Genomic DNA, 13602 nt, shown 5'->3' on the forward strand with positions numbered 1-13602 from the left:
TTAATACTCAGATAGGGTTGGAAACGAGCAGTGGCTGCACTCCGTTTCCCAATGGAATCTTGGGCAACTCAATTAACCTTTTCTGCCACATTCTCCTCACTTATAAATTGAGCACAACAATCTACATAGCAGAGATTGCACAAGGACGCGGTAATAAATGTGAGTAGATAGCCTAGAGCGTGGCACCTAATAGTATTATGGGAACTAGCATAAAATCATGGGACCACAAGGGGCTCCAGGGGTCAAGCTAGATCTCTCCCATGGGACCACAATAAAACCATCCCACAGGGTTTAGACTCTAATCCTTTAGAAAAGGTGTCGGTACAAAGGGATTCCCAGAAAACTCCCCTTTGTTGAGAACGCCTCCTTCGATTTAAGATGGTCCAATCCTGCAGTATTAGTGTGCTGGGCTTTTGCCTTGTCAGTGACCGTAACACAGAGCGTGGATACAGGAGTCAGGCTGACTTATTCCACCAGAATCTGCTCTGTGCTAGACACACGACTTTGAACAAGGCACGGTTTTAACTTCCTGAAGCCTCCACTCCTGTAAACTAGCTATCCCGCTCACCCCACAAGGCTGGTACCAGACCTAAGTGAAAAACGAGTAAGGGCTTCTCTTACTGTCTGGTCCATGGTGTGCCAGGTCAACAGTAACACTATTTTCTGGCTGGATAACCCTGGTCACTCAAATTTTTATTTACAACTTAATTTTACAAATGTTAATCATTTTTGTTTCTCTTTTCTGCTCCCTCCTCAAATTCCTACTTTTCATTTTTAATGTATGTTCAAAATTATAGGGAGAGGCTGAGGAGACTGGGAAGATTTCTTTTCGATTTATCCCAGCATCAGAGGGGAGGGCTGTGGGGTGTGTGCCTTGGGAAGGCACTGGGACTCTTAGGGACAAAGATTCCTGTATTTCAGAAGTAGCTGTGTGAAAACAGAGCCATGAAAGTTTAAGGGACCACAGAGAGTTTAGGCAACACATATAGGAATGGAAACCAGTGTATTTGGAGAGTAAATATCCTTCCCCTCATTTCTAGGCACTGTGTAACTTTTCTGGAGCCCAGTGCACCCCAGGGAGCAGGGGACTACCCCTATAATGTTCCTGAACTCCTGAATATTTGGATGGACATTTGTGACAATTGAGCATGAGGCTTTATAATTTACCAAGAACTTTCACACTCCTAACTTCTTCTGATCCTGGCAAAAAGCCTATGTGAGAGAGATAATTACCCCTATTCTAATGCTGTGAATGCAGAGGCTCAGAGAGCTTAATGTCTGGCCTGGGGGCTCCGTATTGCAAATCTGCAACTTCCTACTATGCCGTGTGACTCACTGTGTCAAGATCTTTTAACTTAACCTTGAAATCTGTCCTTTCCATGTGAGAGTATTTTCCAGTGTAAAATTGCATACTGTAGACACAAAATTGAATCTACAGCATGCTTACAGTTACATCGTAAAAATAAAAACTCAAAGCATGAACAGGAAAACACTTGGATATGTTATAGCAGAATGGTAGAGGCAGTTACCCAAGTGGTGGATCCTGGGCAGTCTATCTTTCTGCTTGTTCTACATTCAAAGTTTCCTTTAATGAACATACGTTCACAAGGCAAAATGTAAGTATTGTATTTTTTTTTAAGTAGCTGGAGAATCAAATAATTCACCCAACTTTGTGCAGGAACAGAGGGGCCTCCCCAGCCTCCCCGACCTCCCCACAGATCGTCCATAGTGCTCCCTCATCTCCTCAGCCACTCGCAGAGGTCCCAGCCATTGAGTCAAATTATCCAGGACGGCGTCAACTCTCTGTTGATGATACGCTAGGCGGGGGCAAGAATCACTTCTACATTTTGACAGAAGTCCAGATTTTGCCCTGAAGGGACCAATTCATATTCATTCAGAGTAGCAAATTAGAAGAAATACTGAATGGAATTCTACAATGAGCTCTGGGTCTTTCTTAGCTACTCATACTTCTCTGAAATAATTCCTGTCTGGAACTTCTTAGAATGTAACTTTGGGGGGCGCCTGGGTGGCTCAGTGGGTTAAGCCTCTGCCTTTGGCTCAGGTCATGATCCCAGGGTCCGGGGATCGAGCCCCGCATCGGGTTCTCTGCTCAGCCGGTAGCCTGCTTCCTTCTCTCTCTCTCTGCCTGCCTCTCTGTCTGCTTGTAATCTCTCTCTGTCAAATAAATAAGTAAATCTTTAAAAAAAAAAAAAAAAAAAAAAAAAAGAATGTAACTTCGGGGACAGGGTGTCAAAGGGAACCAGCTCTCTAAAGTCATCTATTATTCACCAAGGGAAGGAGAACATCAGTAGAGGCCACTCCTTTGCGTGTCCAGCTTCTGCTCCATCCACAGTATCCTGGAACAATTCTTACGTGAAAACGAAGGTCTTCTGGCTTTGTTCTCACCTCACAGGATCTCTCAAGAGCAAAGCCCAGAAACTACCTCACATCTCCTCAACCCATGCTTGCTCACCTTCGCACAGCCCCGTGTTCTCCAGGTAAAACTGGGCTCTACACTGAGACACACACTCGCCAGAGGTGATGTTCGCGCCAGGCAGCTGCGCAGCCTGCAGGCCTTCCCCGGGCTTCTTACACCGGACACAGTGAGCAGGTTCTGGACCCAGACAAGTGAGGCAAGAGGAATGACAGGCTGCCAAGAACAAAATGCAGAAAACAATCCAAGGGTCATAAACATGTTGCAACCAAGGGGAGTCCCTAATGCAATCGAAACCCCTTAGAACAGTTCACCAGATACATTCTATCAGAAAACTGCTTTCTCGTGTCGTATATATAGCTCAGGATGATGATATTTGTGAGACGTCCAGTGACGGAGATGTTAACTGGTCACATCTCTCGGGCCTTGTGAGGGCGGTCAAGCTGGACATGAAAAACCTCAGCAAACTGGACAATATTATCTTGGTTCTCCAGATACACATTCATGGAATGATGTCTTAATATCATGGTCTCAGTTTTTGTTGAAGATTTTAACAAGTTTCCAAACAAAGGCCATTACTGTATTTTTTGCAAGGACGGTCATTGTGTTATTGTCCACTATGTCATCCATCACCCGCTCTGTAGGCATCCAGGCAACAAATTCCTCCTAGAATTTACGTGAGGAAACGCTGCTTTCCTAGACAAGGAAGAGCCTCCTTCAGAGGAGCAACAAGTATTTAACAACCATCACTGTTTCTCGTTCTCCTTGGCTACTGGTTGAAATCAGACCCAGACAGGATACGGGAACTACCTCAGGCCCACATTTGACATAATTAACTGTTTACAAGAGCACTTTGATATAACTAACTTTGATATAATTAACTCTAAAAGAGTTCTTTAAAAGATTTCTAAATTTTCTTTTTCAGAATATTTATTGTGGCTTCCTTGTTTTAAATACATACATACATATTTATAACATATATATACAAGTGTATATGTCTATATTTATATAAAATTATACAAACATATATTTGTATATAAAAACACACACCAGTATATATAACATTATAAATATATATATATAACATATATATAACATGTATTAATATACATATAACTATGTATATTCTTACAACTATTCTCAAACTCTTTCCCAAGTTTCCCTCCATATAAATATACATAAATTAGTTGCATCTGCTTGAAGCGTTTGTCCCAGTGTTCTAGTTTCAAAAGACAATGATCCCGCCCTCCCAATGAGCCCAAAGCCTTTTTGGCAAACAGCTATTTAAGACTTTCCATTTCCCTCAGCCCAGAGGCATTGCTACTAACTCAGTTCGCTCAGCTATATCGTTAACAAAGAAAGGTTCTTCAGGGAAAAACAAAATGAAGACTACAAAACACATTAGCAATGCTAGGAGAACATGGAAAAGGAGGAAATAAGAGTTTTGTTTTGTCTTAACATATGGTCGAGGAAATGGCCATCCTCTCAAGGATGGCCAGAAAAGTCATGAATTTCAGGAGTGACATCACAAATATTCCAACATAGTTTTTTCTTCAGATTATTCCTTGGCAATGAAGAAAAAAAAAAAAAAAAGCACAGAATGTATATACATAGCCACAGAAGATAAACTGTAGGGGAAAAGTGTCCTGAAAAGTAACTTCCTTCTGATGGGAAAGTCTCTTAAGAATGGCGAGGACACCAACAGTACCTTTGCAGAGCCCGTGGTCAGGGTAGAAGCCCTCTCCACAGCTGGACAGGCAGTGGCCTTGACGCAGAGCCCAGGGCTGGACGCAGGCTGTGCAGTGGGAGCCCGTGGGTCCAGAGCAGCTGGCACACGAATTGTGACAAGCTGAGGAAGAGAGTGAGAGGGACACCAGGGAACTCAGGTGACTCATAAGGGTTCCTTATATGCCAGGAAGCCCCTTCTGTGTCACCTCAACCTCCTTCAGCTGTCCCACTAAGTCGGGGGAAAGATGCTTCAGGGGGGGTTGGATGCCCATGACTGCCCACAGTGACCTCTTACCATCTTTTATACGTGTTCTGTTGTTTACCAGCTACCCTTTATTTAATGTTTCCATTAAGGGGTTTATGCACATTGTTGCATTTAATCTTCATAGCAATCATGAGGTTGTGCAGATGAGAAAACTGAGGTCTTGGGAAGTTAAAAAATTTACCGAAGATCACAGAGGTAATGAGTAGTAGTGTAGGGATTTAGCCCTAGGTCTGTCTGAACCTAAAACCCCCTACCTGAACAGGGAAGAGTGAGAACTGTGTCTGTCTGAGTTCTGGGGAAGCTGGAAGTTTGGCTGGCTTTTCCACTAATTTGTCCATGCCCTTAGCCAAGTCAGGGTCGCTCCAGGCTCAGGATCCCTGGCATATGCACTGCGAGGTTGGACTAAAGGATCATCTGAGATATTTTTAGGTCTAACGCAGGATTTAAGGCAGACTTACATTAAACAATCTTTGTATATGACAGTGTCGGTCATGCGTCTCTGCTGCTTTAGTCCTGGGTGATAATAGTGGAGCATCTCTGACTGGTTTACAGAGGATACCAGGGCCTGTCCTAAGGGATGGGACTGAGATACTAGAAGACTCCAGAAAACAATGGGCAGGAGCTGGGAGAGAGGACTGTGGACGTAGGATGAGACTCTGGAGGGCAGGATGTCGTGGAAGAGGGATAAACACTGGGTGAGTAAAGAGGTTGGCAGACAAGAGGGACGCTGCCAAGACAAGGCTGTGGGGCAGATTAAAACATTCTGCCACAAACCCACACTATAGGTGAAGTGAGGATATGTATGTTTGTTTTGGAGGAGAGAGGCAATCAAGGTGCCCCAGGCAGCAGGACGTTCCCGGAGTTGTCTCGAAGGAAAGACACAAGTCAAGCACATGTAAATAGAAATTTACATGTTTCATAGTTAAAGTCAAATAAATCTGAAAGAACAATATATAACCAGCACATAAGCCCAAATTTTCAATAGATATGGACTTCAGCTTTACAAGCTATCAAACTTGGTTAATTTTTTTATTTTATTTTTGTGATGTGTTGTAGTTGCTGAGGTATGTGCTCATGCCATCTAAGAAATGATTTTGTCATACCTACGACCTAAGTTAGTGAAGGTTTGTAAGTACATAAGGACTATACGAAGATCTTAAAGATGTTCTTCATGGTGAAGAACACCAGATGATCTCTAATGCTGATTGATATGCATAAGTCTTTTACTTCATCACTCAAGTCCCACAGCATCCACCTACTCCCACACCAAATACACACGGGTTTTACAATGAGAAACCTATTCCTTTCAATTTGACATCTTCTCATCATACACACAAATTCTTAAGTAAACATCATAGAGCACTAGGTAGTGTCAACGTGTCAAATGCATTTTGATGATGATGAGGAGGACAATAATGATTATCCCTGACTTACCTCTGCATCTGCCAGTGGCCTCAGCATAGTACCCATGGGGGCATTCAGCAATGCATTTCCCATCATGCAATACTGTCTTCTCAGCACAGGTAAGACACCTGGGACTATTGGGGCCACAACTCTTACAGGATTGGTCACAAGCTAAGGGGGAAGAAACCCACCAGAGAAAGTCAATCATGAGCAAAGGGAGCGCAGAAGTCTAGTCTTTACAATGCCCACAGTTGGTATCAACATGGAAATCACATTGTCTCACTGCTCCGCTGAGTTCTGTTTCTTTGATTCTAACATTTCAAAGTACTCTGTACTTTCTGTTTTCACAGTTGAAGGAAACTGGATAATTACTCGTTGAACCAAGCATAACAAATACTCTGAGCCACACCCACCAGCATACCCAGTATAATATAGGATTTAAAGTCAAAATGGGCTGGGGGGTAGGGATGCCAATCCAATAGGGGTTGAAGATATTCTCAAACTCATTAATAATCAGAAAAATGCAGAGAAAATGGGGTGTCCCCATATACCTAATAACCAGAAAAAAAGTCTGAAGCTTGATAATGCCGAATGGTGGCAAAGATGTGAATGAGACAAGCTTCACACTTGAGAGTGTGGATACTGGTGAGGTGGTCAGCACCCCTTAGTCAAATGAAGAATCTGGAAAGTGAAGAAACCATCAGTTCTGCTCCCAGTTACCCACCCTAGGGGCAGCTTCCATACAGGTTCATAAAGGGGCGTGCTTGGGGCCGTTCCCTGGTGCTCTCTCGTGACAGCATAGGGCTGGAGGGAAGTGGGGAGTCCGTTGTCAACAGCGGATGGGTGAGCCATGGGGCCGCAGCCCAGGGAGTTCTGTGCAGCAGCGAGAAGCAGAGCACCAGGTGATAGAGCAACACAGGTGACTCAAACCGTAATGTGGAGTGAAAAAAGAACCTCGTGAACTCTGTAACGCATCGTTTAAGGGGGGAAAAAGGGTACATACACTCGAAAGAATACTCATTTTACATGAACCCATAAAAATGAAATGTATGATTTGAAAAAAACAAATAATACATTATATGTTAATTTAAAAAAAAGATAAAAAAATAAAATAAAATAGGGGCGCCTGGGTAGTTCGGTCGGTTGAGTGTCTGACTCTTGGTTTAGGCTCAGGTCATGACCTTGGGGTGCTGCGATGCAGCCCTGTGTCCGGGGCCACGCTCAGCGCAGAGTCTGCGCGAGATTCTTTCTCCCTCTTCTTCTGCCCTCCCCCGCTCACACACACTTGTGTGCACTAAATAAAGAACTAAATAAAGGCATAAAACATTGAAATAGTTGCCTTGGCGAGGAAGGGAAATGACTCTAAAGGAAGGAAAGAGAGAAGACAGGAGAAGAGGAAGGAAGAGAGGGAGTGCATGGCTAACAGAAGCCTCTGAACTTACTGATTTACTGTGTTAGCCCGAGTCAGAAAAGCCCTTTAAACAGCACAAGTACTTAAAAGACTAAAAGAAGGAGGAGGTTTTTGTCTGTTGACTTTCCCCACCCTTTATATCTAACATTTGTAAAACTCAAAGCATGAACCGCCAATGAACTCGGCTGCTGTAAATTCTTCCAGCCGGGGCACACCGCCGTGTATGACAGGTTGTGCTGGATTTTTCTCAGCACTTGACGTTGAGATTTCTAGCGATACGGGCTGCTCAGTTATAAATTATTAAACCAACACCAGCCAGTCTTTATCTTGGACAGCGCTAAGCTGAACTGGAAATAAGTCAGCGTTATCAGCATCAGACGTTTTAATTAACATCCCGATACCAATCAGTGACTTGGTTCACTGACGTTTTAGAAAATATTTAAACGAAAGCTTCTGAAGGCATTTGGTACAAACTTGGAGAACTCTTAAGAATTTTAGGAAAAGTACAAACTGCAGTTTTTATCCAAAGGCCTGTGGGTCAACGTCCGCGGTGTCACAAAGCCGTGCATCGTGCTAAGCACATGGCAGGCGATCGGTCATTACTCGTGGATCAATGGATTCCTTGGCTGACTTTCAGCAAAGGCCCATCTTCCTGTTGGGTTGTTTTTTTTTTTTTTCCTGATGCTTTGTTTCCCAACGTACGCAGATAGCACTTCAGAGGCACACTCTCTCCCTAAGCCACCTGTTCGGCAGTCTTCTTTTTTAACGCTTCCAGTCAGCAAGGAGCTCTGGCTTTCTTCATCCAACCTCTCGGCCCAAACGATTTCTACTCCGCACCGCCTCAAGGCTCACACTAACCCCTCATTTTTTAATAACCGTTTTTTAAATACCCGCTTCCCCAGCAGAAGTCACTTTCTCAATCCAGAAGTAACGTCTCAGGAGCAGGTCAGTGTCACAGCCCCTCATCAGGGACAGTAGCCAGCCTCCTTGGGGACTTCCAGGCTAAATGCCTTTGGATTAGTGTGAACTTGACGTCTGCTGACCTTTAGAGAACGCATCTGGCTTAATTGCGTGGGAAAGTGGCACTGGCCGAAAAAGATGAAAACACAGCCGCCTGGCCTTTCTCGAAAGCCTTGTTCTCTCCTAACTCCACACGAGAGCCGCTGTGACTCGTCCACAGCAAGGGAGACTTTTCACACCAGTGATGCTGACGGATCTCCGCACAGCTTGAAGCAAGCAGCTGCCAAGGGCTAGCTCTCTTCCCCAAGACACGTGGATTTGTCGAGTCCCAAAGATCATCTCACTTTTGCTGTTGCCCTGCTCAGTAAACAAAACGAGGACAGTAACTCAAGACAGTTTTAGGGGCTGCACATTTCTATTGATTTAGTGGACTTTGTTATTTAAAAAAAAAAACAGTCATCACAGCCTGTCCATAGGTATGACCATCACAGTAAACTCAGTCCGGACCTTTTGTTCACTGTCCGCTGCCCACCCATGGACTTGGCAATGTCCACAGGGCAGCGGCGGGTCTGAAGGCTGACAGGAGGAGGGGGTACGGGGCAGAAGAGGATCAAGGGAGGCAAGAAGGAGAGAGAAACAGCAGAGGTGCGGAGAGAGGCGCGTCCTTACAGCCGGAGAGCAGTTAGGAGGCAGGTAAGATCGAAGCCAGAAGACGGAGGCTTGAATCCCAGCTCTGCCCCCTATTAGCTACGTGACCTTCAGCAAGTTTCCTAACGTCTCTGTCTCATCCGGAAAATGAGGACGATGACAGCAATCGTTGGGAGCAGCAGGCGCCAGGCACAGCACTTGTGCCAAACGCCGGCCCGTATCAACTCAGTCCTCCCACAGCCCTCTGAGCCGGTGCATCTCAGTTTCTCACTGCTCCTGTGACAAACGATCCCAGACTCATTGGTCTGAAACAGCACAGAGTTATTATCCTACAGTTTTTTTTTTTTAAACATTTTATTTATTTATTTGACAGACAGAGATCACAAGTAGGCAGAGAGGCAGGCAGAGAGAGAGGAGGAAGCAGGCTCTCCATGAAGCAGAGAGCCCAATGTGGGGCTCAATCCCAGGACTCCAGGATCATGACCTGAGCCGAAGGCAGAGGCCTTAACCCACTGAGCCACCCAGGCGCCCTATCCTACAGTTTTTGAGGTCAGATGTCCTAAAGTCAAGACGTCAGCTGAACTGCATTCCTGCTGGAAGCCCTGGGGCAGATCCCCGATTCTAGAGGCCGCCTGCACGCTCACTGCCCCTTCTTGGCTTCACCCTGACTCCTGCTTCTGTTTCAGATCGACTTTTCAGACTCCTAGAAGGACCCTTGTGGTTACTCTGGTCCGGTGGTCTCCCCCACCTCCGGATCCTTGACTGAATCACCCCTACAGAGTCCCTTCTGCCATCCAAGGCAGCAGAGTCACAAACGCTGGCTATTGGGACGGAGGCATCTTTGAGGGGCCGTTACTCTGTCTCCCACGGGAGCTACGGTTACCCCCGATCTACATAAGGGAAACTGACGCATGGAGAGAGCACTCAACGTGCCCGAGGTCGCGCCTCCCCCATGCCTTCCTGCCTCTCAGTGGGTTAATGTTCATAAAGCGCTTGGAAGGAAGCACTAAGCTGAGTTAACTCTCAACCACCTTGGCGTGGGCATTAAAGAAAGACAGAAAACACAGTCATAGCTTCAGCTTTAAGTCAGCGACACCACCACAAAGGTAGGTCTGCGGCTTACTGCTCTGGGGACGCCTTTGTCTCCGCGGACACTCGGGTGCAGTCGGGCACCGATGGAGAACTCGGAATTTGGAGGAAGGAAGCCCTGCTCCTCTCCGTGCAGCTGGGAGTCTGGAACGAGCAGCTGGAACCTTGCAGGATGGGGCCAGAACCAACCCCGCAACCACCACGCCCTCATGAAGCGGGGGCATGAAAGGCAGTCCTGCTGCTAGTTGGAAAGAAGAGCTTGCAAACTGCTGAAACACTGTCCACGTTAGCGGCCATTTGCATATCTCCTTAAACATTTTATCTCTTTGAGAGAGAGAGAGAGCAAGCACGAGCCAGGGGGAGAGGGAGAAGCAGATTCCCCGCTAAGCAGGGGGCCTGACACGGGCTGGATGCCAGGACCCGCAGGACCCCGGGATCATGACCAGAGCCAAAGGCAGCGGCTTAACCCACTAAGCCACCCGGTGCCCCTGTCATTTGCCTACTTGTTGACTAAAAGAAATGTTATGGTTTTAATAAAACAAAGGATCCTGGAAGAAAGAACATGGCTCTGGCACACAGAGCAGGCACTTACGGCTGCAGATTCCCTGCCGGTTGTAGAACCCGAGGCCACAGCTGCTGTCACAGACACCCTCCCTCAGCACGTGGAGCGGGTCTCTGCAGGCTGAGCAGTGCTTCTCCGTCGGACCCCAGCAGGCGGCACAGGACTCGTGGCAGGCTGCGGGCAAAGGGCATCATCGGTGAACACGCTGGCGGAGAAAGGACTTGGGTGCACGGTTTCTTTCAAAGGTTTCAGAATTCATGAAGAGGATGTGGGAGACATCATTCCCAAATTGCAATGCACATATGTAGGCCCCAGGAGAAAAACACCCCCCCCCCCGCCACCAAAAATAACTATTTCTGTTGGCCAGAAGCACAACTGCAATAAAATACTTCTCGGAGACTTGGAACCAGCCATCGAGGCTTTCGAGTCACAGCAATCCCAGGAAAGGGGGCCATCGTCGTCCAGACAAAGATGGTCTGTCTAACGAGGTCAGAGGCGCCTCGCTCAGCGTGCCACCCTGTCTGTCATAACCAGACACTGGAGTGTCCACAGGGTCACCAGTCGTGCCTCCAGCACCATGAAGCAGCAGCAAGGAGGGATGCCATGTACTCTCTCCTTGATTAGACCTTGAAAGACGCGCTACTGCTGGATTTCCACGGCTGTCTCCCCGCCTTCACCCCTGTCTTCTCTCTCTCTAGCCCCCCCTTCCTTCCATCCTCCCTAAAGACTCTTCCGGTCCTCCCCCAACACTGGGCTCTGGTCCCCCACCCCCACCCCCCGCCACGAGCTTCTGCTCTCAACATGCATTTTGACATACTTCTCTCTTACAACTTAACTTGCTAAGTATACGTTGTTCCTAAACCAGAGTTGTTCCTTTAACACTCAGAAATACCCTCCTCTTCCAGGATGTGGTTTTTACTATTCGTGTTTGCTTTTCACCTTAGCATGTCTGCAAAGAGACGTCTATTCTGAGTGATCGGTGTTATTAAAAGTCAGTTAACTGTATGCCTAACCCCAACCTATGCTCCTGTTAATGCATCCTCATTTCCAAAGTGTTTGCTTCACCGTGGAGCACAGCCTGTTCGGCAGAGGCACTCATTCTGACCAAAACTGGGGGAGGAAATGCCTTTGCTGACTGGAAGAGACTGGGGACTCTCTACCTAAGTAATTCCATTATGTATCCCTTTAGATCAGAAAAGGGTGCCCTCATTGCTCATCTCAAGGTCCAACCCCTTCCTCTCCGCTGGAAACTGCACAGGAAAGCCTTAATTTCAGACAACTTTCCTCCCCCAACAAATTCAGAGATAATTACAAATTCTGTTAAAAGCTATAGGGTACCTGGCTGGCTCAGTGTGTTGTTTGACTCTTGATTTCAGCTCCAGTCGTGATTTCAGGGTTGTGAGATGGAGCCTCGTGTGGGGCTTGGCACTGGGCGTGGACCCTGCTTGAGATTCTCTCCCTCCCTCTCTCTCTGCTCCTTCCCTCTGGCTTTAAAATATGTTAGGAAGGGCTCTTTGATGAAGAATGACAGCGGAGGGAGTGGAAGCAACCAACTTGAGGTAGATCTAAAGGATGGGAAGTGGCCAGCCCTGGAGAGAGCCAGAGAGCAGCACCAACAAAGTCCTTGAGCAGGAAAAGAGATCAGGACTTCAAGGAACTGAAGGCTGCCCCTAGTGAAGCTCGCAGACACAGAGGGACCAGCAGGGCACAGAGGGACCAGCAGGGCACAGAGGGACACACTGGACTGATTCATGGCGGGAGGGATAGGCAGAGGCCCAATCAAACTTGACCTTGGAGTTCAGGGAACGAAATGAGGATTTTACCCTAAGTGTAACGTAAAGTCTTAAATAGGTTTAAGCAAGATCAACACACGTCCTGATTTTCAAAGCTCTCTCTGGCTGCTGTCTGGAGAGGATGAAGGGACTTGCACGGAGGGAGACAGAGCAGCATGGAGTCCACTGCTCTGGTCCAAGCAAGAGATGACAGCAGCGGATGAAACACAGAGTTGGAGGAAGGTTTACTTATTTACGAACTCCACACTCGGGACTTCATTGCTATTGAACATCTTCGTTATATTTTATAATTAATCAATGATATTAATAATTAACAGAATTTTATAATATAATCATACTATATATATAGTTTAACGCCTTATTTATATTTTATTTTATATTTATATTTCATAACCGTGTTACATGAGGACACTTTATATCGGGATAAGCTACCCAAAGTACATGATAATTAAGGATGTGGATCAAAGATCCCAGTAACAAAGTCCACCCTGAACACCCATGAAATCGGTGATTCATTCACGTTGCCCGCTACCCTTCAACCACTGCCTAGAGTCGCCATCCAAGCATCTACCCCTGCTTGTGCCTCAGGCTTACTGACTCAGGAGTCGCTTCAAAGCCATTGCCTAGCCAAACAAATAAACAGAACGAACGAAAAACCCAACTCATTCCTAAGAAGGTGTGCGGGGCTCATCTACCCGTGTTCAGCAGAGGCACCGGCCCCACACAGGGTGCCGTGGCCAGCCCGCGGCCCTCCCAGCCAGCCGCAGGAGGCGAGTCTGCTGCAGGAAACACCCAAACCACCCCCGACCTGAGCTCCCTGGGGGCGCTGCACAAACTGCACCGGGGAGCAAGGCCCTGAGAGGTGGACGGGAAGAAAGGCTCAAACGACAGCAGGGGGCAGACCGCAAGTGTCACGGAGGCCAGGCGAGGCCCTGGGACTTCATCGGTAAGAGTTTTAGTCAGTTTTGCTTCGTAGAGAGTTTACTCTGCAGTGGGGAGAGGAGAGGGTAATTGACCCAAGACATTCTTAAGGGATGAAATCGCCTTTGTCAGGGGAGCACAGAGGAGGTGAAAAATTAAAGCACGACCTCCTAGTTCTCTTCGGGGATTGGCCTGGAGTGGTGCAGACATTCAGCTGCACTGGCTTTAAAACAGTAAATATAGTTCCAACCTGGCTGGCAAATAGCATCATCCTGGTCCCTTCCGGATAACCCTGGTTTCATCCCTGGGAAGCTTAGAAGACACGGTGCTCCAGCAAACGAAAGGTCTGGCACAGGGGAGGGTCTCAGGGTTGCCCACCGCCCCCGC

General features: G+C 46.9%; 1 protein-coding gene across 4 annotated transcripts in view; it reads right to left on the reverse strand.

The window, feature by feature from the left end:
• The window catches only part of FRAS1 (Fraser extracellular matrix complex subunit 1), a 409111-nt gene that overhangs the window by 194709 nt on the left and 200800 nt on the right, over positions 1 to 13602 (reverse strand). For all 4 annotated transcript variants that reach the window (XM_059156621.1, XM_059156705.1, XM_059156534.1 and 1 more), the window contains 4 exons: positions 10532 to 10675; positions 5862 to 6002; positions 4143 to 4283; positions 2474 to 2650 (listed from right to left, as the gene is read on the reverse strand). In XM_059156621.1, the coding sequence (XP_059012604.1) occupies positions 2474 to 2650; positions 4143 to 4283; positions 5862 to 6002; positions 10532 to 10675 (603 nt within the window). The remainder of the gene's footprint in view (positions 1 to 2473; positions 2651 to 4142; positions 4284 to 5861; positions 6003 to 10531; positions 10676 to 13602) is intronic.

This window comes from Mustela lutreola, chromosome 1 (assembly GCF_030435805.1).
Source record: "Mustela lutreola isolate mMusLut2 chromosome 1, mMusLut2.pri, whole genome shotgun sequence".
Taxonomy (NCBI): Eukaryota; Metazoa; Chordata; class Mammalia; order Carnivora; family Mustelidae; genus Mustela; species Mustela lutreola.